Below are 26,536 nucleotides of genomic sequence, written 5' to 3'. Positions count from 1 at the left end.
TATGTAGAATGTTGTTTTTAAAACAGCCCTGCTTAGGAGGGGCGGGGAGGAAGTTATCAGCTCATTTATTAGTATAAAATTAGTATAAAACCCACATTTCTGTCCACCTCTCTCTGTTGGTCATCCTGAATTCAAATGTAGACCAGTTTCATTATCCATAATGTTAGAGGAAACACATGGCTTTAAAAATCATCCTGAACTCTGTCACTACAAGCCATTAGGATTACTTTTTATACCTTATTTTCTCTTGCACATTATCATCTAGTGTGTGTGTGTGTGTGTGTGTGTGTGCGCGCGTGTGTGTGGTTTAAGTAATCTTTTCCCATGAAGTGTGTTGTTTTGCCACCATGGTAGAGCACTCAGAGTATAAGTATTGTACTGTACCATGGCAGGACATCTGGATACATATGTGGTATTCTTTAGGGAAAAATCAACATAGGCATAGTATTTGTTATCACCGATAGAAGTACCTTCCACACCAAGAGACAATCCAAGTTTCTACATAATAGCAGTTTCTAACTTGTTACCAACTTTTTTTTTTTTTTTGAGATTAAGCTAATAAGATATTGCCAATTTCTTCCTAGCTCTGTATGTCTTTATTTTTCTAAACTACAGACCACCCTTATTCACTTTTCAAGCATTATATGCAGCATAGAGTTATAAGTGAGGAACACATTTCAAGTTTAGTTTAGGCTCTTGGACCAAAAAAAAAAAAAAAAGGCACAGGAGTCTTTGGGAGTTCTGACTTTTCTGAAGTTTCCCCTCACTTTTTAATTAAGATGGTAGAAAAATGGTGAACAGAGGAGATGGGCAGAAGAAATCATTCCACACAGAACAGATTTCATCCTCTCCAAATGAGATTAAAATGCAAAAAGAAGGATTTGTAAAAGTTGAATATTTAATGCTTCTCCATACATTAGAATTTCTAGCAGAAGCAGCTATCATAAAGAAGAAGAAAACCCACTCTCAGCAATAATCTGACATTCACTGCTTCTGGTCTTTCCTGCATTTTAAACCATTCTTCCAAACCAAGTGCAGCACTTTTCCAAACCAGTAGCTGTACCTGATCTGTGCCATGTTGCTATTTGCCAAGCATTAGCCAGTTAATACTGAACATTGTGCACAGAGATAGAGAGGGTTGGGTTTTTAATCTTTTATTCTTTGCTAGGGAAAGGAAGTCACATAGGGAAGCAAACAATTTGAAGTAGAATACTTTTCGTAGAACAGCGTAACACCTGCTCTTAAAGATCTGCTTTCTACCAGTTCTTTGCATCTACCATTATTTCTCTTCCTACACTGGTACTTTTATTTTCCCTCTCACTTGGTGTTCATGCAGTGAGGGCTTCAATGTTGCTTTGAAAAACACAGGACTTGATTTAACTGACAAACATCTGTAGAAGCTTATTCAACCAACTGCATTGTCATCTAGTGGCAACACTGAGCCTGTCTCCAAATCAGAGCCTGATCCACCACCTACTACTACAGTTTTCTTGAAAATACCTTTCTAGTATTATGACTGTTTTGTAATAGAGAAAAAGAAACAAGGGTTATATGCTTCCTTCTTTCATAAGGAAATCATTTGCACATTATTTGGGAATACACCAGGGAAACACCCTGGCTCACCTCTCAGAGCCACATACAACCACTCCACATAGCAAGAGGCTTCATGAGATGGAGGAGAGCAGCTTTGCCAATGCAAGTGCCATACCAAAGCAGCTGCCAGAAAGTCCCTGAAGAGATAACATCAGGCTCCTTGTGCTAACTGCTGTTCACTTACCTTTCCTTCAAACAGCTGAGTAAAGGACCACGACCAGTAAAGGGCACAGAATTGCCCATACTGCTTATGAATAATCTTGATTGGAGGAAGGCTAGGGAGCAGTGGTACTCCCTTGGGTGCTGGGGCTGCAGATGCATGAGGAGTTACAGACTTTCCCAAGTTCTTCAAACTTCTTCCTCTCTCCATACAAAAGGAGAGAGGATTGCTACTTCTCCTTGAGCTTGACCCAATTTACAAGCTTTTGTCTTCTGTAGACATTCGCTCTTCTTTCATTTACTCCCTCTCATGAAAAAGACAAAATGAGTCAATTAAACTCATTTGCACTTTGAATCCAGATGTTCAGAATGAGTGCTAAGTGCATAACCATAAAGCCCAACAATAGCTGATACAAATTTATGTTAGAGGAGACTCTTCCAGCCAGTATCTTAGCAGCTATTCCCTGTAACAAGATCAGATCCAGTCTTTAAAGAGGCAGACATTTGGAAGAAGGTCAACTTACATAGGTCAGAGAGCTATACAGACAAAGGAAAAGGGGTCTAGTGTTTAATTCACCTTATTAAGTGTTTAAAATTACAGCTGTTATTGCTCTTTTGAGCTTGCTTGATACATTTGCTTTCTTCTTTTTTTTGGTAATCAGTGTCACCAGCACAGGAAGCTAATATCTACAAACTAGAGCTTTTTGAGTAGACTCTGTTCCCATAAGTCTTTCAGCTGTACCTGTCTCATGTTTCAAAAAACAGAGGGAGCAGAGGAGAGCAAGCAAGCAAAGGCGAGTGGGACAGATCCCAGTATTTGCAACTCATATTGCAACACAAAATAGCCTATCATTACTGAGAATAGATATTGGAAATTTTCCATTCGATAATCCAAGGGGGGGGGGGGGGAACTCTTTTGTGAGGCCAACAGAATGTTGGCTTCCCAGGGAAAGACTCCTACATGCCATACATTACATAAAAAGGTCTGTAGCCTACAGTGAGCAGTAAGCAATACTTGGAGACAAAAATATCAAGAGTTCAAGGTAGCTTACTAGAGCACACACTAAATTGACAGTACATAAGGACATGGCTTTTGCAGCAAGCGCTTAAAAATCCACAATTCCTCTTTCCTCATAGCTGCAGTGATTTCAAGTAATCTGTTAAATTAATGCAAGTTTCTTCTATTACTATTAGATCAAGCTTCAAGGGAACCTGACCGAACAGAGGAATCAACCCTGAGTTTTCAGTGTCTTAAAATGTACCTGGGTGCAACCCAAAGGAACAAAAAGAGTATATCTATGTTTCCTTCCACATTAATATACATGAATGCATATAGCCAGATGTATCCTTCCCCGTTCATCTTTAAACCATGGAAAACAAGATACTAAAGATGACTTAAATATTCATTTTAAAACCTTGCTTAGATAACATTCCAAACTTTAAATCACAGTTACTGAATGGCTTAGCATCACTTTTTTAAAAGCAATTCAGGGGCTGGGCTATACTACACCACAGTGCTCTGTGCTTAGAGCATGGCAGTTTCAGCCCCTTTCTCAGAGGCAGGACCAAACTGGTCTAGTACTCAACTGCACTGAAGCTGTCTTTGGCCATGTCTCTGTTACAAACTGCTACATTTGTGGGTGGAGAGAGGTTGCACAAGACAGCCATATTATGGTGTGCTTTCATCAAAAAGGTTAAAATCAGCTCCCACTTACATCACTAGTGAGTCACAATCAAATGTGATTAATAGCGAACCGAACTTAATACCCCATCTCTACAGGGCTGTAACACAATTACATAAACTTGCCGCAGCACAGAACAGTCACATCTCCACAGCCAAAACTATGGTATGTTTTTAATACTAGTGCTATCATATAGGATTCCTGCCTTAGCCACAGTGCCACTGTCCAAACCTCCCCCTTTCTCCACTGTTTATTAAATGCCAACTTTTCTTATTTTCCTCAATAAGACCAAAGGAGCAAAGGCTGATGGCAATGCATCATCTATGAAAATACTTTGTCTTGAAACTGGTGGGGAATACAACAGACTTTTCTTTTCATTTGACTAATTTGTGCCCAGTACTGCAGACAGGAAGGTACAAACTGTATCTGTGTGAGAGTAAAAAAATATATACAACTATATTTACTATTTAAATTACTTTAAACACAACTGTTTGCATACTAACAATCTTATGTACATTTTTAAACAATACCTCTTTAATATCCTCTTTTTTCTTTTTTCTTTTTTAAACAAGTTTTATTTTCCTCCCAAAATACCCAATGCTACTTTAAAATTCTGGAGGGGTAAAAACTTCAGCTATATAGAAAATAGCAAGATATCTTACAATTGTAACGTATCATAGCACATATTTTTTGTAAAAACAACACATCATTCAAAAATTGAACCACTGTAAAAGTTCTCACAAGTCCAACAGGACTGTCTTTAAAAGATTACTTTGGTTAACAGCAAATCATACTTAAACAATTAAGGAAAAAAAWATATATATTCTTTTACCACCTCTACAGATGCATTTCCTTGGCCTGCTGTAGCAATCCATGCATCTTTATGGATGAGCACTGCAGTGCTGTTCAGTGCACTTTATTTGTACTGTGATTTCAATAAAATGGATTATAAATCAGGTTGGATTAAGCTTCCTAAGACTTCTCTGGATATCAGAGAAAGAAAGGCAATACTACCACTTCTTCCTTACAAGGCTGAATCTCATGCAGTACTTGCTGCATCAAACCAATGCTTCCCTCCTTGCCTTTCCTGGTCAGGAGAGAGAGACAACTTTTGCTGCGCCCTACATATTCTGACACCCAGCCAATTGCACAGCTTCTGAGCATGCAGACAAATGAAGTGCCACTGGACTTGACTGTAATGCAATGATTTCTTCTGAAGAGTTAGGCAGATTTCAGGTCAGATGTGGCCTCTATATCACTGGGATTTTACTCACTTCCAGGGGAATAAAAGTCCTCTGCTTTTGGGCAGGAAGAGGAACTTTATCTTTTCTTCTCTCCTAGCACTATAAAACCCTCTCTGATCCATCAAAAATCACAGAAGAAAACGGAAAGATGTAAAATTTTCCAGGAAAAGAATACTACATTAGTCACTAGGCATTGGTTAAGCTGAAAAGCAGAGAAGTCTGACCGATGAACAAAGGCACTTGGTAACAGTCCTGTGAACAATAGTCAATGAGTCAACAATTTAAGTCTCGTGATCCAACTGACCAGCAGCGAGGGCTCTGCAGAGGAAGATTTTGTGGATGATGTAACAGAGGTTTTTTTAGCACCTTCCTCTTGAAAAGGAATTGTTGCAGTGTTGTGGAGGTCTGTATTCATAAAACATCTGCTGCCTCGAATATAATCTGTTCCTCTCACTAACTGCTTTTCAGACATTGGCCTTGAAAAGGGATGTTGTGATGAGGGGCTTTCTTCAATGATTGGAGGTATTCTTTCATTACTGAAGTACCTGCAGAGGACATCTTCACCTGTACAAACAGGAAAGAAAAAAAAAAATACTGCTGTCTTCAAGGAAATCCATTGTTCCATTAGTATTTTCTGCTTTTATAATGCCCTTCAGGGTTTCTAAAGGCACTTCCCAGACTCTAGCTACCTTTTGTAACATTGGACATGGGCAGCTGTCAGTAAACATATATATATATTTTTTAAGCAACATGAATAAGAACAAAATAAATTCACAAAGAAGATAACATTTGACAATTGAATTCCATATTCTCACACACCAAAACTGCTAGTACAGATTACTCTCATGCAAATCATTATCATGAGTCACATCTAATAAACCTCCTTGTAGCATGTTTCATTCAAGCTGCTGATATACAAGAGTTGAAGCCACATTTTCTGCAAGTGACTCATGATTACCTTAAAAGCTACAATATTACTTTGGATGACAGAAATCAATTTTGCAAATAAAGATGCAAGTACTTTCCTGTTTTTTGATCACTGATTTGTGATGCTTGCTCCATTTTTTTATTCTTAGGCACCTGCCTGTGGCTGCTGGTAGGGACATGATATCAGGCTAGATGGACCTTTGTCCTGACCCAATACAGCTCACATACAAAATTCATATCAAGTTAAAAAGAAAAAAGAAAAAAAAAAGCAGCCCTGCCACCTGGTGATCATTCTGTTGGACTTATTAGTCCGTTTCTAATATCCCTCCAGGTTGATGCTTCAGCAACAGCAGTTGCAGTAAAAAGAAACTCCTAAAATACTCTGTATGTCATTTCTGAGAACAAACTTGCTTCTATGACAGCCCCCATTTTAGACCAAGCAAACAAAGACTGATAAAAAAAGCTTTTATGATGAATATTAAACACAGGAGAGAGAGGGGAGGGTGTGTGTGTGTGTGCACAAGAGCAAAATGATAAAAGACATTAAATAAAAGAGGCAAGTGCAGATCTGCCCCAGTCACTCTAGCCTACTTTATCACTTACATGAATTCTAAGACAGAAAACAAAAGGATCAACTCCAGCACTGAACAGACTCACAATTACTGTCTGACATGCCTGTTACAACCAACAAATATTATCTTGGATCAGTTCAACAATATGCAAACACCAATCCAATCCTTCATTCTTTAGACATTTCTGTTCAGTTCACTCTGACAGTTTAGGGAAGGGGAAGGACAGAGAAAGGGGGATGAAGCCCAAATCTTGCCTTTTCTCCCTGGTACTTGAAGCCTTGAGAAGGGTTCTGCAGCTCCTATCCAGCTCCCATCAGCAGGCATTGACAGAGGACGAGGTTTTCCTAAAGGCAACATGGAGAAGGTTATGAGGGAATTGCATTAAGTTTAGGAAGCCAACATTTAAATCAATATTATACACAATAAACAAAGAGAGAGATATAGCAATAAGGAGTTAAACTTGCAGAAAAAACACTATTTCAAGATACTTCGACTGGTGAAACAAGAATGTGTTCTGTTGAGATTGAACAGGCATGCTCTTGCTCATCTTCAACTCTAGTGAACATAGTGACCATAAGTTATATTCAAGACTTCATAGAAATAGACACACAGAAATGGACAACTGTGGCAGAGCCCAGCTGAATGACATTCATTAAAGAAATAATGTTCCAGTGAAATTATTTCAGATGTACAATTTCATTCATGTTCACACTTCCCACAGACCACTCCAAATGTTCAACAAGTCTAGCAAGCAGTTCTCTCATGCCAAATATTCCAGACTGATTGCTATTCTGACTCTAAATATGTCAATAATGAAAGAGGAATGAACTCACCATAAGACTGTGTTTTTTCCCTCATCTTGGTTGGTAGTATATTTGCTTCTACAGGATACCCAGGCAACTGATCAGAATCAGCGATAGTAAATCTTCGCCTTCGACTTTCCTGATCCAGAAAAGAATTGGGAGATTCGGCACCCTTGGACCCAGGTAGTGGCTGACTGGGTTTGTTGCCTCCTCCATAAACAAAACTCCCCTTTTCATCTCTGAAAGAACATTTTACTTCAATTAGTGACTTAAGAGTTTCACACTACAGACGTGAGTACGCTTGAAAGGTATTTCTAGCCCACAGTCATGCTCCTCACCAGCTGCCATTGTTCTGCAAACAAACTGAATAAAAGCTGAAGACGACAAAGCATGTCAGGTGATGGAAGACTTCATTAAACATATTTATCAAGGAGAAAAGAAAGTTACCCCCTCATACTCACACACACCTTTAATAAGCCACTAATGTAACACATGGAGAAGTTTAGAGGTTTATATACCACTCCTAAAAATGCTTTTTTGGAATGAGAAACCTTTCAACCCTAAGGATATCAAAGCTCTCAATTCACTACCTGTTTGGTACACAGTTCTGACAGAGGAGTGTGTAGATGGGTTTATCCATCTACGTATCATGGGCACATCTATTGCCTCCATCTGAGGGACTGTGTTTTTCAGTCATTATAAAAGACCAACAGCTTTATCACCATCTCTTCTCCATCCAGAACTGAGACCCCTTGAAAGTTTCAGTAATAAATTCATAGTGTATATACACATATTCTTGAATTATTTCTGCAGGAACTCCCTTCCTAGAGCAAGATCTTGTTCCCAATGGTCAGGAACAGCTATTTTCAGAACCAGTCCTTGTTACTACTTTTAGAAGAAAAAACACCTTCTTAGTTAAGATTTGTCCCATTTTTCTCCCCTTTTCTGTATGTGCTATGATCTTATTGCTTGAAGCAATCATCAGCCAAGTCTGACAAAAATAAACAGCTGACTCTTGAGCACATACAACCCCTGTATTCACAACACCCACCTGGCCAATGACTACAATTTTTCCCAGCTCTCCATCAAGACCATTGTTAGAGCTCAGTGAATGGGATGGAGTTATTTATGGAGATTCAGAGACTGAAAATTACACAGAACTGCTACACCACGACCATACGTTAGTGGAGAGCTCTGCTACACCACCCACTATGTGGAGACTGTGTCTGGGGGAGGGAAGACACCCATTGCCTCCTTAATGCCAGCAGTAAGTACTGGACCAGAGGTGGTCCATGCCAGGAAGGAGGAGAACAGAATGATGGAAAAAATGACCACACAAATGCATCACAGCTTTAAGAGAAGAGCAAAACATGCAAAGCTGAGATTAAAGAGCTGAACAGAAAGTGAGAAAACTGCCTTTCTTCCTCTTTCTGGCTGCAACAGCTTCTCATATTTGCTTTCTTAAAAATTAAAGTCAAGAAATATTCTCCATGAGCCACTACCTTTCCCTGTATCATCCAGAACAAGTGTTCCAGTTTTGCAAAGCACGTTGCCGCTTCCTTCCCTGTCTACAGGGACTCAAGTTTGAAGGCATTTGAAGCTAGGTACAATTTTCTGATTCTTTAGGAAATAAACAAACTGATCACATGCACATAATTCACCAAAATGCTTGAAATTTAACAATTTAAAATGAAAGCATGCTAAACTCAGCTGCTAAGTCTCTCTCTCTCTCTCTCTCTCTATTTTAGCAAAGAGACTTAAGAATTGAGCATCCAAAGTTTTTCTCATGCATAAACATGAAAAACAGGGAGAGAGCGAATCAAGGTGGGTCCAGCTTCGGTGAAGTGATGCTACTCTGGAGACCCACCAGACCTTCCTGAAGTATCTCCAGTGCAGCACAAGGCTTTACATCCACAGGAGGTGAGCACTCCTCCCAAGTGAGTCTTGTAGCAAAAGGTGAGCCAAGTTTTTGTGCTGGGCTATCTACACATACATGAAGTGCCAGGGCAGTTCAGAACGCATCCCGTCTGAAAATCCTTTTGGCCTTTGGCCTCCTCAGGTCAGCCGGCAGGCTTCTAGCATCAGACAACAAGGACTTGAGAACAAACAAAAGCTAGCCATACCATAACCTCTCCCCTTTGTATACACAGGTCCGCATTTTTATAGTTTACGTTGCTGGAAAAAAATAAAGCTGAGTGAATTGACTCTCCATTCCCTTTAGTGGGAACATTCCTGTGTTATATAATTTACATGTTTAACAATTCAACATGACTTCTTTTCTATCCTATCACAACAGTTAAACTTGGTCAAAACAGAGCACTGGAAAAAAGTTACAGACAAAATAACTTTTTGTTATGCGCAGCTGGATTTAAAAACAAAAGCAAAAACAACTCCACAACAAAACAGGGGATGACATCCGTTAATGCTTTGGGAACAACTCTGATCTATATGGCACACAATCTTGTAACAGTGAAATCTACTATTATAATCTTGGTATCTCATGTATTGAAGAATAAGCTTAAAAAGACTTGGGCATTTAAGCAACCAGAAGAAAGTCCGTGAGATCTACAATTTTCTTAAGCTAATTTGCACAGACTTCTAAAAGCAAGCAAGCTAGCTCAAAAACAAGTGTAATAAAGGAGTTTTTTGTTCAGTAGTACATGTTTACTTGCATACCGAGGAGAATATGGAACAGCTGGTGGAGGTGGTATGTAGAGATCCAAAATGGCTGGCTTCTCCTTTTTCAGTGAGGTATCCATGGTACTTTCTGGTGACTGGGGTGAAGTTGGTGGAGGACTGGTCTGAAATATTAGACAACTATCAAACATCTGAGCACTGATTTATCACTCACAAAAAAGATAACTCAATCATCAATAGTACCGTATTTCATCCACTATGGAATTAATATCTGTATGCTTGTTTAATAAATATGTAAGAAACTCCCACAGCATTTACATTTTTCTCCATCCCCAGGTTTGGCTAGCTTTGCAGTTCTTTCTACATAAATCCTATCACAGGTAATGCATTAATTAAAGAAATATTTTGCTCTTTCCAGTTCTGTTTTTCCTGCAAATTCCATACATAGAAAACAGAGACAAAACCCCTTCTTCTGTTTTCAGACCCATTAAAATAGTGCATTATGTTAAACACACATATGATTTGCAACACTTACAAAGACAGCTCTCTGCTCCTCATTCCATACAGCCCAATGCCTGGAACATGGGCATAGGCAGGAATATGATGAAGTTCACCACAAATTACATCAAGTGAAATAACTAGGGTGTGGGAAGCTAAGCAAGAATATATTGGTATTGCTCATCTGAACAAATTTGCCATTTTAGTCTTTGTTGCTCATTTTTAGACACCCCGAGTTTCAGGTAATCAGCTTAGATTCAATTAGGTTATTTCCTCCTGTAAGTATGAAGCCCTATGATTCCTCATATAACATGCCATTCCTCAAAATGGTTATTTAAGAGTTATTAACTTCAGTTTCTCCATCTACTTATTACCTAATCTATGAATTACCCAACATTCAAATCTTGTTTACACAAGTAGTTTGAATATCTTCTTGAAAAGAAAAACTCTCTCTTTCCCCGCCCTTCACCAGATTAACAAGAGAACGAATATCTTGAATAACCTAAGTTATTTCAGTAAAACTCTACTACTTTGTTAAAACGGAGGAAGCATTTATTACTCCACGCTGATGAATTCCATACATATCAGCAGCTTTGCCTCAGATAAGTTCTCTCCAAGATCAGTGGCACAGCGACTGATTAAAATGCTCAACGCACCTACTCCCTTTGTGTATCAAGGGGGCATTATCTGGGTAAAAAAGGAGAAACATTTCCCCTTTCACTAGGAACCTGAAGAGGACAGTCATTTCACATAAACCTCCTTGACCTATACTTAACGCACGAGTCACAGGGAGCATTTCTGGTATTTCTCTCTTTCAGGTTCAAAACCAAGGCATTCGCACCCAGGCATTACAACCGGCACAGTTGTGCCAGCAATCTTTCACCTGCACTAGGGGTGGTTTCCAGCGCAGGTTCTTCAGCGGAGCAGGAGTGAAACTGAAAGAGCCACTGGGCCGTTTCTTAAGAAGGAGCCTAACTCCAGCAGGATTCTCTCGCAATTTTCCCACTAGATTTTTTAGTTGCCATCCCACCTTGAAGAGAATAAAGACATCTTTTATTTGGTGTCACTTTTCTGAAACAGCCACGAACCTAAAGAGAAAAGAGAGATCCAAAAAAGCCATAATTAAGACAAAATTTGGGGGAACTTTTTGGGGGAGTTTTTTTGGTTTGTTTTGAAGAAAGAGACCCTGTTTAAGAATAAGATTAAACACAGATTTTGGGCACTGCTGTTTATACCTCAGGTCCAGTCCTAGAAGGATGCAGGGATGTGCTCAAATTGAGTAACACAGGTGTTGACAGTGAACTACTTTAGTGATGTTTCTTTCTAACATTAAAAAGAAATTGCTTATTTGTGTTAAGTACAAATGTAATCACTAAGTTCCCGGCTGCAAACTATTTGAAGAATACTTGTTTTTTTAACTTCATTTTATCTGCATTCCCGTAGATTGTAATAATGCATTTTATAGTATGCCTTAAATGCAATGTGGAAGATTTTAATAAATGTTATATGCACATAATAAACATAAAATATTGCAAGAAATAAGAAAAATAATAATAAAAGAATAAATGTTAAATCTGAGCAAAATTTGACTTGAAAACAATGTTAAAAACCCTAAAAAATTTCAACAGAAAACACCAGAAGAGCCCACATGCAACAAAGCTGTTATCCATTTAGAACCTCTGAGGAAAGAGCTTTACAAAACAAGCATAAAGAACGATTGGTAAGACAATTTATTACTAACCACAGTTTGCCGATTAACCTGGATCACTTCATCACCAGCATGAATCTTCTGAGATCGATCAGCAGGGGACTACAAAGCAGAAAACAAAAGGCATATGTTTCAATAGGTTTTCTTCCCTCCTGTAACGTCCCCACTCAGAGTTATGTTGAATGTTGTGGATATAACAAAAAGAGTGTCACTGAAAATCTCCACACAGCTGCATCACACAAAGAGCTACATTATATCCACTGATGATGATAAATGCAAAAGAATACAACTTTGTTTTTGATACTGGGGGAACTGAAAAAAAGATGAGAAGAGGACATAGCCTACATCTGTCACAGGCCAAACTGTACTCAGAACACGGGACTGACTTTGCTGTCCTTTACCTCCAATTTGTACTGTAGTTTCAGACAGTAGTGGGAGATGACTACAGAGAAGACTGCTGTTCCTAACACAGTAACTGTCTGTGTAAACTTAGTTTTTAAATATATACTAATTAACAACAACAACAAAAAAAAAATACATTAAGGTTTAGAATGTACATGACAGGAGCAAAACCCCTTCAACCCACAAAACAGGACCATTTCCCTTTCCTTTGCCGTCTCCTAACGTAAACAAGAGCTGCCAACTTTAACATGAAGTTATCTGCCTGCATTATCAAGGTCAACGGATAAAATACATGTTTGTACACATCACATGTGCTTAGATAGATACTGAAAAACACCTGAAAATACTTTTTTCTTGGAACAACAACAACAAAAAAAGCAAGCTCTGGGGAACCATTAGGAAGGAACAGTGAGTGATATGCATCAGTATTTACTTAGACTTATCTACTGCTGGTACCACGCACCAGCTATTGCTGCAGTTATTAAAAACAGTCTTGCTGCCATAACGTATCAACTCTGAACAGCCCTGGCAACACATGAACTGCACAGGCATACTAGCGTAGTAAGCTGCAGGTATACTAGTCACAGCCAATACTACTTCTCCCATTTCCCCCAGTCTACCTGGTAACTCTCTGATAGCAGGCCAGTATTTCCCAGTGACTCCAGAGTTAGCCATTGGGATTAAGGACTCCCTCCCCTACTTACCACACCTTCAGAACTGAAGCAACATTTTTATCAGAAGGAACTGCAGGAATAAACTGTGCAACATGGGAAGACATGGAGAAATTTAAGGGAGGCTCCAGCTATCATAAGCAACCCCATTTCTTCATTGTCTTCTTGCTTCCTTTGCAAGGAAATGCCTCTGTGGAGGGCTGTGTATACACGATTCAACCAAGACTATGAAATATTCTGTGCCACAGCTATGTTAGGGAAAACAACACTTGTTTCAAGCTGTCCTTTGGGTGATCAACAGCCTGACCACAGGAGGATGGGGGACTCTCGGACAGAGGGCTTCTACAACAAGGGCCAGCTAACACAGTAGATGCTGCAATCACATTGTGAGAATGGAGGAAAGAGCAAAGTTTAGATCCAGGCCAAGGCAATTCAGGAAGTCACAAGGCAGGGAGGCTGAACTCAGGAATCCTCATAGCTGATTGGTGTCAAATGCGTGGACTTTCCCAGTCCTATTAATGTGCAATACTATTATTTTTTGGTGCAATTCTACTGTGTTCCAATAAATGGGTTTTTGGAGATAGCTACTAAAATACCATTCCAAAGCTAAAAAGAAAATGGAGCTATGGCCTAACCTGATCAAAATGATCTCATGCCATTAGAAAGACACCAGCTGTTTGTAGTTCCCTCAGTCACTTCTTAAGTTTTGGTTTTCTAAAGAGAACAGTTCCCCCAAAAGAAAAACTAGTATTTATACACAAGCTGAAGTTCAGGGCTTTGGTGAACACTCAAGAAGCAATATAAGCCTGCTTATGGCCTCCAAAATGAAGTCTATATGCACAGGGAGTTTGACGGCAGTCAACGTTATATTTTTTAATATTTATTGGATGTTGAAATTGCTCTCAAAATGGACTGGGTCTGTATTTCAGATCCTATATTGAGTTATGCCAGGCCAATAGCATTATAAACTGGCAGCTATAGAAGCTTTCAGTTTTCACTGTGACCTGCAGGCATAGATTTCCACCCACTCCTCTCCGGCCCCTTGAGTTGGCAAGCATACACCTAGAACCACTAGTTCTTTCCTATCTACAAAAAAAACATCCCTGGAAAGCCACGTTCCTCAGCAACTTTTTCTTTCAGCCCCTGCTCTTGCAGAGAGGCATTACTGACAACGTTACAGCATCATCTACCAGCCTCAATCACCAACCAGAGGTTCACTGTGCTAACTTCTGTAGAAAAGCCTTTAATAAAGTTTCAGCTACAGATAATAAAACAAGCAGCCACCTGCAGCAAAAGAAAAGAAGAATTCCGCTGTGCACCATGCTGACCATGCTTCCAGCAGATTGTTCCTTAAGTCTTACTTCTCTGTACTTTTTACACTGCACAGTAATCTTGTCACTGGACAGTGCATTGATTTCATTACTCACTACTGAATTTAGCATGTTGCTGCTTAAATATTCCTATTAGGACATATTTCCTTTACCAAAGGAGAGCAAATGAACACTTCCAAACTTTGTTAAGCAAGATACCATAAACTCTCAGAACAGCAGATGCAGTATTTCATTAAAGTAACTATTCTAATGCCAACCATTTCAAGCACCTCATGCATTTGGATGAACTGATTTAATTAGACTAATAGTAAAACATTAAGGAAAAATATTTACAAATTCTGGATAAACCACTGATGTACCATACAGTATTTAAAGCAGTAGTCTCGTGACAGTCAGACGTAAAATAAAAAGAAAGTAGTGAGAGAGAGGGAAAAAAAAAAAAAAAAAAAGGGACTCAAACTTTACCAAAACTACATTCAGATAGCCTGAGCTAAACTACATTAACTTCACTTACGTTTTCTGTAGTTCCAGTAATTACATGCAATCCATCATAAGTTGATTTGATGTACATTCCCTAATGTAAGTAGAAAATGAAAAACAAGTTTAAAGATTAAAAGAACACGTAACATATCCGATTAAGCAGCAGTTCACAATAGACTCAAAATTATTAAAAACCCTTAAAAATTCACAATTTTTCCCTAGAAAAAACTGTGCAATCTAATATCACATTCTAAACCTCTGTGTTTTTCTAACTTAGGGCATTGGGAATTTTGAAATTATGAAAACAACTGAAATTTTACAGTTTATTCTTCACTGATCACTTTTACTGTAATAATATTTATCTTAAAAACCAAAAACAAACAAAAAAGAGACATTAAGACATAGAATGCAGTTTAGAAATACTGTTTCTAACCTTAACCTTAGTTTTGCTGCTGCCTTTTCAGCCTTTGGTCTTGAACAAACCTTTAATTTTGTTACTGCCCTGTCTGCACTACAGCACTACAGATTTTACTAGATGGCCACTAGCTATTTCCATAAAAAGCACATTTACACAGGCGGACTACAAATATTGTATACATGTTCTTTTGCACTTTTTATTAGCAAGTCAAAATACAAACTACCTCATAATCACAATTCTGACATAAGCAAAAAAGGTCTAGCAGAACTAAATATTTGTGGCTCTGTTTGGTAATGCTGAATGTGAATGGAAGGACAGGTGCAGATGAAGTGAGTGTTGATCATATGAACCCTAAAATAAAGATCACCAACAGGCTATTAATAAATAATTACATGTGACAGATTTCCCCTGAAAAGGTGACCAGCCCCTTGTCTGTTTGGCTGTCCATCCAATTCTGTGCACCTACCTCCTCATTTTTTATTTAGTCCAGCCAAGCTGACCCTACTTCATTGTGACTTGTGCATTAATAAAGAGGGACCCGAAATTTCAAGAATGCATGACTGACTCAGTCAAATCCAGTGACCTAAGTAAAACTATAACACAGTAAGGCTGTAAAGCTTCCTTTGAAAGTGTTTCTCTCTTCTGCCTTTTTTTTTCCTTTTTAATAAATACAAATGCACTTAAGAATTGAAAGTGCCTCCAAGACATTCTAACATGTACATTCCCCAGACAGAAAATCCAGCAAGATTTTAACCTCAGTTTCTCATAACCCGCGCTCAGCTGACTGGAATGCACTGAACCAACCAGATTCAGTAATATTAGTATATCCAATATACAGCCACTGAACAGTTAAAAGAATTTCTCATATTCCTGTTAACAGCAAACCTCAAAACCCCTCATACTCTTCACAGTCTTGCTATAAACAAAAATAGCAATGTGTCCTTCAAAAACACAAACTCCTCCCCATCCCCTGATGCCCTGATATTTATCCTTCAGGGTTCCTCCCATGCCTCTTGCTATTCCCTACAGGATATTCATGGTTCTGAAATATACAGCTATATTTAGGTATGCAGCAGCACCTATTAACACTGGGCACATCAGGACACTCCAAGACTGGTTCTTACCAGGCCTTCCCCAGGTTTAATATTGGTTAAATGAACCTCTTCCAGACAAGCACACTGGCTCATCAAGGGGTCCGTAGCTGATCGGATGGCTTTATCACAAATTCCATTTAAAGTCTTCGACTACAATGAGAACACACAAAAAATGGTTTCAGAAGTTCTCTTCCAGCTTTCTCCTCTTTTAGTTTTCAATAATGGAAAGGAAATTAGTTCTAAAACTTGATCCACTAATACAGTTAAGTTCAAAATCAGTGAAATAGAAGATTCATTTGTACAGATCTCATCTACAGCATGCTTATCTTCCTACAGGACAGATGATCTGATTCCACTAGTGYCAACTCACTGACAGGTTGACAGTACATACTGTGTTTAAAAAAAAATTCAACACACAATACAGCAAAAAATTGGGTTTGGGGTTTGCTTTGCCCAAACATAAGCCATTAAAATAATCAAATACTTTGATGATTCCTTGTGGCAACATTTGACAATTTTTCATAGCGTTCTTTATTTTTATTATAAGAACAAAGTAGGCCATATGTCATTAAAAATGACAGTGCTGACCACTGACTTATCTGCACAAAGCTTTACAGTATAAGGTAAGACATCTAGCATTTAAGTGTCTCAGAATTACTTCTCTCCTTTGTGCCTCTGAGCTGACCTCTTCTGGAATGCTTACGCAGGCAAGGTTCATATTTCCTTTTGACCAAAACATAATTGATCCTAAGCCAGAATTATAACTAAAGACAAATTCTGACCTTGTGTGTGTGTCAATAAAGTCAAAGGGAGAAGGGATTTGTCTTTTAAAACTTTTAAGTATCAGAACAGCTAATTATTTAGAAAAAATATTGTAGTTGAAAAATCTGTGGCTTCTCTAAACTCACAAATTTCAGTAATGCCCCACTGTGTTTTGGGTCTTGATGTAAACTGAAACAATATTAAAATTCAAAGTAGCTTACAAAAACTAAAAGGAGAGGGGAGGAAGGTTTACTACACAGTAGACTAGTTATTTATAATCTATTTGGGAACCAGTAAGGTAAGCCACTTTCACAAGGGGATTAGAATTCTTCATTTAGTACAGATACGTAATTAATTAAGGAGCAGTGTGGGTGGGGGAAGCTGTCTTGTAGGAAGACAGTTCTTTGGGATCACAATGGTGACCTGGAAACAATAGTTCCAATGGTTCTTTTTGTTTTGTTTTAAATCAGATTTGTAAAGCAGCAATAAAATAAATCAAAACAACGCTTAAGTGTGAATACGAGGAACTGCTCAAACAAGGGAATTCCAAACAACAATACCTATTCCAGAGTGGGTGTGCATAAAAGGAAAAAAGAAAGCAGCAAAAACCTCCCTTTTACGTGGTTTCATTATTTATGGACCAAATTATTTTTAGTTATTGTGCTACTAAATTCCTAAGCATCTATGACCTAGCGGAAGGCCTTATCAAAGAGCACAGCCTGGTTCATGTCAAAAGCAGGAAGCGATGATTAACTGTTACAAAATATAAAAAGCATTCCGTTACGTTCCTCATTTGGTCACAAGGCTGCTTCAAACAATTTTGAAAACTTAGATCTTTCAGGCTCAAGTACAATTAGACACAGAATTTTAGTTCTGTAGGCAGGATGGTTCTTTTAGAAGAAGAATCATAATAAGGCATAGTAGCTACTTATTAAGGCACTAAGCGTCTCATGATGCACATCACAGGCAAACTGGTTTATTTAGCCTACTATCATTCTACAATACTACCCTCCCTTTAAAAACTGAAGTCTGCATTCTCTTGAAAAAAGTAGCTATGCAATGAAAGTTTAAGGAATACCTGACCTAGTGCTGTACACACACTACCCATTGATTCACAAATTTCATTAATTTCTTCTACAGTAAAAAGTATTCATAAAACAACCCATAGAGACGTTTTACTTGAATAATGCACGTGGATTGTACTGTTGTCAGTACAATTAGAAGCCACTGAAATCAAAGTGAATGCATGCAGCTGAATTTCAACAGAAATGCATACTTACTACAGTTTGAACTTTATCTTCCATGTCAGCCACAGTGCAATCCTAAAATAAATAAATAAATAAATATCAAAACACACACACACACACAAAAACCATAAAAAAACCACCTTAACCTTGATCTGAAATAGAGTTGTTCATGCTGCAGGGATTAATCAGATTAGTTTCACCTGGTAAGGCTCAAGTGTACTGTTAAACAACTATTTTCTGGCCATGGTAGAAAGCAATAATAAACCTTTAAAACTAAGGGAACATGGCATTCAATTACAGCAGCAGACATTTGCAGAAAAGCAGAGCCGTGCACAATAAAACTTTAAGAAGGCAAGGCACAGAAACTTGCCTTACACATCATAAACACTGATTCAGGTGCTCCTTCTATTCAAGGCATCAAAATGGATCTAAAATATATTTGTCAAAATAGCATAAGTGATTTTTAAAATATGCTATTGATGACATTCATGAAGGCCAGGGGACTGCACACAAAGCATTATTTACACAGCTCAGGTACAAAAGTCTTTGAACAGAAACAAGTTCATTTAACAGAATACAGAAGCAGTCATTGTTCTCTGTAAGAACAGCTGAACTAGAGAACAGTATTAGATTCCCAGATTAAAAAATTAAAGCAGCATGTAAGTAATGAAACAAGATCTACAATATTTAAAAGGTTGGGGTGGGGGGAAGCCCAAACATTTAAACCATCTGAAATTCCAAGATATTGGTCATTAACATCTCAGCCTGCATAACTACCGCACAATGCCCGAGAGATGCATTTAGGAGCAGTGAATTGAAGCTGTTCCATACCTCTGATCATTCTTGACACCTCTTCTGTTCCCTTTCTAGCTCTATATTGTGCTTTTTAACATAGAAGACCAGAAAAACATACAATCCTTCAAATACAGACACACTAAGAATATATAAAATAGCACAGCTATGTTTTCATAATAACTCTTAACAACCTATTCACTGTTGTGATGACCACTAAGGACTGATGTCATATTTTCTACAGCCTACCATCAAAAACTTCAAGATCTTTCCTGAACACTAATATCAAATTTAGACTCCATCACTGTGAATCAGCACTATTGTTCTCTGCTAAACTTATCTGCATTAATTGGTAGTGAATGTCATCTATCATCGTGCAGTCCAGTTACTTAGTACTGCAAGATCCTTCTGCACCTCTTCAGTTTCATCTACACTGGTTATTATTTTATCTGCAGTTTGCCACAAAACTGTAAGAAACAGTGGACTAAATTCTGTTCCTTGCATCCATACAGCCGTCATCAAAGTGAACTGGAATCTTACTGCCTTCCAGTCTGACCTTATTATTCACTCCTTTTTACACACCATTTATGATTATGCAGTGCAGCATAGGTCTCATGAGAGCCATACTGCTCTCTCTTCTCCACTGTGAGAATTGACCATTTATTCCTACACTGTATTTCCTAATAAGACTTAAAAGTTTTTGACATCTAAAAATTCACCTAAAGTTTTATCAGCTGGGTCTCTCTTTTCCATGTCAGTGGATTTTCAGACAATTCTAATTCATTTGCAGTATCCCAGTATGAAATAGTGCTGATTCTTCCCCATTAATATTTTTTCCTTCATATACAATAATTCCATTTTTTATTACAGCTCGTATCAAATTGGCAGAGAAGTACTCTGATGCTTTTATAAAAAGGCTAGGGATGTATTTGCCAGCTTCCATTTCATTGCCATCAAAGGCTGATTTAACTGACAGATTAGACACCATTTTTAGTAGTTTTATTAATACAGTTCAGCAATTTCACATCTCAGTTCCTGTAGAGCTCTTGGATGAACACCATCTGGTACTGGAAACACTTACTGTTCTACTTCAAAATCTGCAAATCTGTAACTATAAATCACTGACTTTCTACAATTGTGCATGCAGTGCCCAAGGAAGATGGGCAACCAGCAATAAGCCAAATTTGTGTGCCTTTAAAGTTATAATGTCCAGTTACTATTCTTTTAAAATTCAGCATGTATAATCGGGTGTCACCACAGCTTGACAACTCACAGGACTTCTCTGTCCTTTGACATCATCCCAAAAAATAAGGAAGTGAATCACCTACTCCACAGGACATGTTTCTTCAAAGTTTTAACAACTACATAGCCAGGAACTGATAGCTTTGAGTAGATTCTGCAGGAGCTGAAGCATGCATATAGCRGTGCCCCATCAAAGCAGCAGCATACGGTCAGAACAGTTTAGAAGCCAAGTAGTATTACTCAGAAAACAAAATGACACAGTTTGCCAAGAGTCACACAGGTGCTATGCACCCTTTTAGCTATTCCCAAACTAAGTATTCATCATACAGCTGAAAAATAGAAAGTTTTGAAACACAACGCCATGGTCTCACACTGCTGGGCAGCAGGAGCACAACTAGGATTCATATCGTAAAGGCAGCAGCTCCTTACATTACATGCAGCATTTCCCATCTGATGGCTACAAGAGTACGTACGGGACAAAAAGAGCTAAAAAGTCTGAGACTACAGATATAGTAGCCAATGGAGTCATTTGTACTGTAATTATATTTATTAAAATTAACACTGGTAACATTTTTTTTTTTTGTTTGGAACTTGACAATTTTCAAATGCAGAGCAACCATTTCAAAAATCTAAGCATCTTCCCATTAAAGCTCAAGAAAACATGAAACAGCAGTCACTGCAGATTGAAACTAAATGAACAAAATGAACTAAAATGAACTAAATTGAACTAAATGAACTAAATGAACAAAAAACTCAACCTCAGAAAAATGGGGCAAGTGAAACAGACCTTCACAGACTTGTTCAAGCTTTGAAGAAAGCTCACAGTTCCCTATCTGTCTTCTAACTCATACTCTGCACACAGTTAGCACAGCTACTTCCCCAAACATCCACCTTCCTTCCCTTTTGGAAAGCAAAGAGGAAAAGAAGTCAGCTGACCTTTTGAACAGTAGTAGTGAGATCCAAGCAAAGCTGAATGATTCTGTTCTTCATTGAGGAAAAGTCAGCAATACCTGTAAATGGGGCCCTGTAACAAGACAAAATTCTAGGGTGAGCTGCTGGCAACAGGGTACAGGAGAGGACCAGGTGAGAGGCACAAGCTGTTAAACGTCATTGCCAGGAAAAAGAACCGATTCTTAGCTGGAAAGCAGCAATATTCCAGGATAAAAGCTCTCCTTGCTGACAGTCCTCATGCAGCTCTCCTCCTAACCTTCCTTCTCAGGAAAGCTGGCAAAGGGCTTGAGAATTTATGTTCATCCATTATCCTGTCCAGCATCACGGCCAGAACACTATCAGCTCTGTTGCCTGCTTGCTTCCGCTGCAGCTGTCACAAAACAGCTCCTGCTCTTGCCAGAAAAAAAAAGCACAGAGAAAGTTTCTTCTGCTGCTCAGTTTTTCAAATAATGGAGCTAAGACCACAATTTCAGTAAAACATAAAAAATTCTTTTAAAAAGGGATCTGCTGATGACAACTGATATAGAAGGTGGGAAGGGGAGAGGAGGAAGTCATGCATGTTAGAAACGCCTTGAAAACAGAACATCTCCCCTGAAGGGGAAGAATCCCACCTGTATAAATACCAGTTTAGATGCAATCTTAACAGTTTCATCGGTTCTAGCAAAGGTGAAAGCACAGGAGTAGATACCCTAAATACCTTAGCAGCTAGAAATTGCCTGGCAAGGAGAAATAATTCACTATAGCAGTAAATGAAAATATAAAGACTTTATTACCTGTCCAGCCATGCAAGCAAGGCTTTAGCAGCACCAATAAGCTCCACCACAGAAGTAAGGAATTCATTGGGGGGCTTGCGTGAGGTATTCCCATCATAATTTGAACTTTTCCTTCGGCTGCTGATGTAATTCTGCAGATTATTGGATGATGCTCGTAGTTTGAGAACCAAGCTCTTCATGTTGTCTGTTTCAAGGCCATAGTTCTGTAAGAAGTATTTTTAAGTTTTATAAATCTCCCTATCAAGATCCCATTCATTACATCACAAGTTACAAACTCATTTGGAATGAAAGGTTTGAGAATTTGCCCACATTTTAACTTTTTTTTGGGGGGGGGGGGAGCGGAAGGAGGGGAAGGGAGATGTAGGTTGTATAAAACTTCTAAAAAAGTTCAAACCTAATCACAGAGTCTGCCTGAGGTAACTGGTCTTTAAAGGAAGTATCTAGGCATTAGAAAGTGTATGTCCTTAATCTTTTTTAAGTTATTGCCTTTCAATGCTTTAAGCTTCAAGAAAAGGCAGGAAACCTTATTGTGATGTCCCTCTGCAAGCATTTAAGTAGGAAAAAAGTGGGAATCAGGCCTAAACTGAAAGCACAGCCTTAATAAACAATCCTTAAGTTTCTGACTACACAGACTGAGCAATGTTTCATGTACTGCTAAAAAAATAACATACAGATTTAGAGTCAAAAGCCATAAAAAAGAATGGCTGACCCCTGGTCCATACAGCCTAGCATACTTTATCAGTCCATGAGCAGCAGCTGTTACCCAGGAAAGAGTGCAAGCATATACCAATACTTTCACAGAGTATTTTCTCAGCAACCAGCTATCTGTAGGCTCAGCAGCCCCAGGAAGCAGTGGTGGTCTGCTTTTATTTCTTCCATAAATTCCATAAATTCAATTCCTGTTTTGAATCCATGTGAAATTTAGCACCCTGTGGCCAGGCATTCCACAGATTAACTATTTCCTTTGGCATAGGGGGAGTTTTCTAGTTCTTCTGTTTTGTTTTGTTTTTGTCTGGGTTATTTGGGGGGAGGGGGGGCCCTCAATGCTACCTTTGATGCACCTAGTTCTTTTACTGGAAGAACCATTTCTCTACCCACCTTTTTCACAACATTCAAGATTGTACAGACTGTCTTTTCCATATTGACAAGTCCTACACCCTCCAATTACTTTGCAAGTTATCCCACACTACAGCCACTAAAAGATACTTTTGTGGGTGCCAAACCCCCTCAAATTTTACTGACACTAACGAGATTTGAGGACATTCTACAATCAGAATGAAGTCCCAAAGTCCTATCAGATGTTGTTTACCTTTCAAATGTAGTTGGAGCAACAGAACTACTTTTTTCTTTTTGATAAAGGAAAACAAAGGTTGTTTTCTCTTTAAATGTTTTTTATATTGTGGTATACAAACAGCAAAGTTGCATTTTATTCACAACTAAAGACAAGTTTAAATTGGCAAGAGATAAAAACATCTACAGGAAACAAATGTAATTTCACAAAAGCTAGAATAAATATCTGGATCACAAATTTTCAGTAACTGTGTTCTTTGACTATAGCAATACATTTATTTGCAAGTTAGTGGACTGCAATAACGCTACATAGCAGTTTTAAGCAACACGAGTTGATCATCTCATTCCAAGCATATCATGAACGCTATATTATTCCTTTTCTGAAGGCAACTCAATTTTTATGTCAGATTTTTTTTTTGCTGTGCATGCATGTGTGTGTGCACACACACGTGTGTGAGTAAATTTGCTTTTGAGTGCTCCCACCCCGCAAAACCTTTGTGAGCTTTTCTGAAAATTAAATCCCCGTCAATGCTCAGTTCTTTCAGACTGAAGCCCCCTACTTTGCTACAACCCTCCCAAAAGAAAAAATAATCAGCCTTTCTCTATTCTTTTGCTGCCACAAATTCTTGTGACCACCTCAAAGTTCCCAGGTTTTTACCAGCTGTACTGTCTTGTTCTTTCTCTTACTCTCCTCAAAAACACTAAAGCAACTAAAACTTAACTCCATTCAACTCAGAGTTCCAGGAGTTCCCAGCTCCTCCACACAGGGTCACAGCATTACCCAGGTGAGAAAGGACCTCAGCAGGTCTCAGCCCAACCTCCTGCTCAAAGCAGGGTCAGCTGTGAGCTCAGACCATGTCACTCAGGGCTTTGCCCCCTCAGGCCTTGGAAACCTCCAAGGAGGGAGACTGCACCACCTCTCTGAGCGACCTGATCCACTGCCTGACTGTCCTCAGGGTGAGAAAATTTTCTCTTAAAACCAGCCTGACCCTCTCCTGTTCCAGCTTCTGCCCTGCATCTCTGGGCCTCCTGCCACACACCACTGTGCAGAGCCCAGAGCTGCTTTCTTGCCGAGCTCTCCGCAGCGCTGGGGCTGTGGTGAGCTCCCCCCGCAGCTGTCTCTGCCCCGGGCTGGACCAGCCCCACTCCCTCAGCCTCTCCTCATGGGGCGAGTGCTCCAGTACCAGCCATCTTGGCGGCCCTCTGCCAAGTTCAATCCAATCTGTCAGTGTCTCTCCTATGCTGGGGCAGGGGCAGAAAGTAGGCAAAACTGCATGTGGTACTCTAGATGTAGACTAACAAGTGCTGAGTAAAGGGAAATAATCACTTCCCTCAATCTCTTCCCATTCACACGGTCCAGGATGCTGTTGACCTTTGGTGCCAAGGCACACTGCTGGTTCACGTTCCATACTTATTTGCAAGAGAAACAAAACAAGTCAATGGATATCTCTGTCCCCCCTCCTGAAACACAGGATTTCTCACTAATAATAATAAAAAAAACTAAAAAAAAAAAAAGAGAGAAAAATGCTCACATACCACCATTAGTTCTACCTGCTTCCTAATTGCCAGACCAAACATAACTAACTCTTCACCAGGACCACTGCTTACTGTCAGCCTTTGTTCTGTTCATGCACCACTATTATTTCCATGTTCAAAAGTCCATAATAAAGTCTGGAATATTTCAGACTAAGAAAGTTATGGAAAGTGACACAGAACCCTCGCCAAAAAACATACCAGTGTAAAGAGGAGGTTTCAACTACTCAGCTGCCTTTAAAATACCTATCACCTCCTATGGATAAGAGCCCAGTGGGTGTCAGTTACACAAGTGTCCCCTCGTCCCCCCACCCGAGAGCTCTTGGCAAGGAAGTACTGTTAAAGTACAGCCAGGAGTAGGGGTTGAGAGGATATATCCAAGAAAACAAACACTGCTGCAACAGCAAAAGGATATCCTTAAATTTTCCAGCATCACAGAGAGGGAAAAACTTGGACTAATAAACAATATTAAAGTACTTGCACACTGTCATGTACAAACTCATCACTTCTGTGTATCTGCACAAGCAATTCCTACAGCTCTGAGAATCTACAATTGCACACCTCACCGGACAGGACAGGGAGGAAGAGTACAAGGCATCTTCCTGCATCTCCCTTCGTGTGGATTGAGTCCAGTTCAATCTTTGGCCCTCATTCTTGGTTTCAGTGAAATACCAGAATGTGAATACCTACATTGCTTTGACCCTTCATCTTCCTCCAGTAATTTCTTGAATGTATTTATACCCCATTGACATTTTTTATTTTCAGAACACTTTCCAAATATCAACCAGTCAATTACCTTCAGGAAACTGTGGGAAGACAAAGATCTTTATCTTAGTAAAATGGAAAAATTACAGATTCAATAAGTCACCAAGAGCTAAAGAATTAAGGATTACAATTAAAGCATTGCTGGTTCTCTGTTCTGCACTGCAATGAAATCCAGCGTTTACCTTGGACCTCACTATTTTGAAAGATTGGAGATAGCCCCACCACATATGAAGATACATCTTGATATACCAAGTCAAGTTTTGTTTTGGGCCCTAGAACATTTGCATACACCATATAAGGGTCAGTCCGGTGAGACTTTTCCGGTTCAGTTAGTTTTTAAAGAATTCGGACAAATAGTTCTCAATTCTGAGATGGACTACAGCAATGAAGTCTTTGGAGATGAAGGAACTACAGCTATGACTGCAAAAGGTTGCCAACAGTCTATCACAAGCATGTCACAGCCGAGCTCTCCAGTCACTGTGCAGGCTTTTGTACTGCTTCTAAACTCGAGAGAAGTCTCCATCTCCCAGAGACTCTGTGGAGCACACCTAAGATACCTAAAATACCAGATATCTAAACACCTCGAGTGCTCGAGGGAAAGACCTGGCTCAGAACTATGCTCACCTAGCACAACAGAAAACATACAGAAAGCATCAGTGCAGGGACTGATCGGAAATCAGAGAGTCGCTGAGAAATAAACTCCCCAGAAACAAAGGATCATCACAATCCAAACCACCTTCTATTCTAAAAACAAGCTAGTTTCTTGACCTCTTGCTCTAATGTACAGAAAACATAATGCCATTCCACAAAATATACCCATGCCATTGTGTACATTTCTCTCTTCACTGACAGAGCGGGAAAACAATCAGTATTGACAGAATTAGTGTGTCTTGGGGCTGTGATTCTATCTGAGCTGACACTACATTGACCACCTACCACAAACACACACACACACACACACA

The 26,536-nt window shown here is 39.0% G+C and overlaps 1 protein-coding gene across 1 annotated transcript in view; it reads right to left on the bottom strand.

Annotated features, from left to right (window-relative positions):
- Window positions 1-3,608: 3,608 nt before the first annotated feature.
- CNKSR3 (CNKSR family member 3) overlaps window positions 3,609-26,536 on the bottom strand; it is a 32,342-nt gene continuing 9,414 nt past the window's right edge. Inside the window, exons 3-13 of the mRNA XM_026086130.1 lie at window positions 21,987-22,189; window positions 21,199-21,286; window positions 18,262-18,303; window positions 16,250-16,369; window positions 14,742-14,801; window positions 11,857-11,925; window positions 10,999-11,145; window positions 9,657-9,781; window positions 7,011-7,219; window positions 6,432-6,521; window positions 3,609-5,242 (exon numbers count right to left, since the gene is read on the bottom strand). Of these exons, the coding sequence (XP_025941915.1) occupies window positions 4,944-5,242; window positions 6,432-6,521; window positions 7,011-7,219; window positions 9,657-9,781; window positions 10,999-11,145; window positions 11,857-11,925; window positions 14,742-14,801; window positions 16,250-16,369; window positions 18,262-18,303; window positions 21,199-21,286; window positions 21,987-22,189 (1,452 nt within the window). The 3' untranslated portion in view covers window positions 3,609-4,943. The remainder of the gene's footprint in view (window positions 5,243-6,431; window positions 6,522-7,010; window positions 7,220-9,656; window positions 9,782-10,998; window positions 11,146-11,856; window positions 11,926-14,741; window positions 14,802-16,249; window positions 16,370-18,261; window positions 18,304-21,198; window positions 21,287-21,986; window positions 22,190-26,536) is intronic.

The sequence above is a fragment of the Apteryx rowi genome, unplaced genomic scaffold, assembly GCF_003343035.1.
Source record: "Apteryx rowi isolate R43461 unplaced genomic scaffold, aptRow1 scaffold_683, whole genome shotgun sequence".
In the NCBI taxonomy this organism is placed as follows: domain Eukaryota; kingdom Metazoa; phylum Chordata; class Aves; order Apterygiformes; family Apterygidae; genus Apteryx; species Apteryx rowi.
This window is presented reverse-complemented; position numbering and strand designations above follow the sequence as displayed.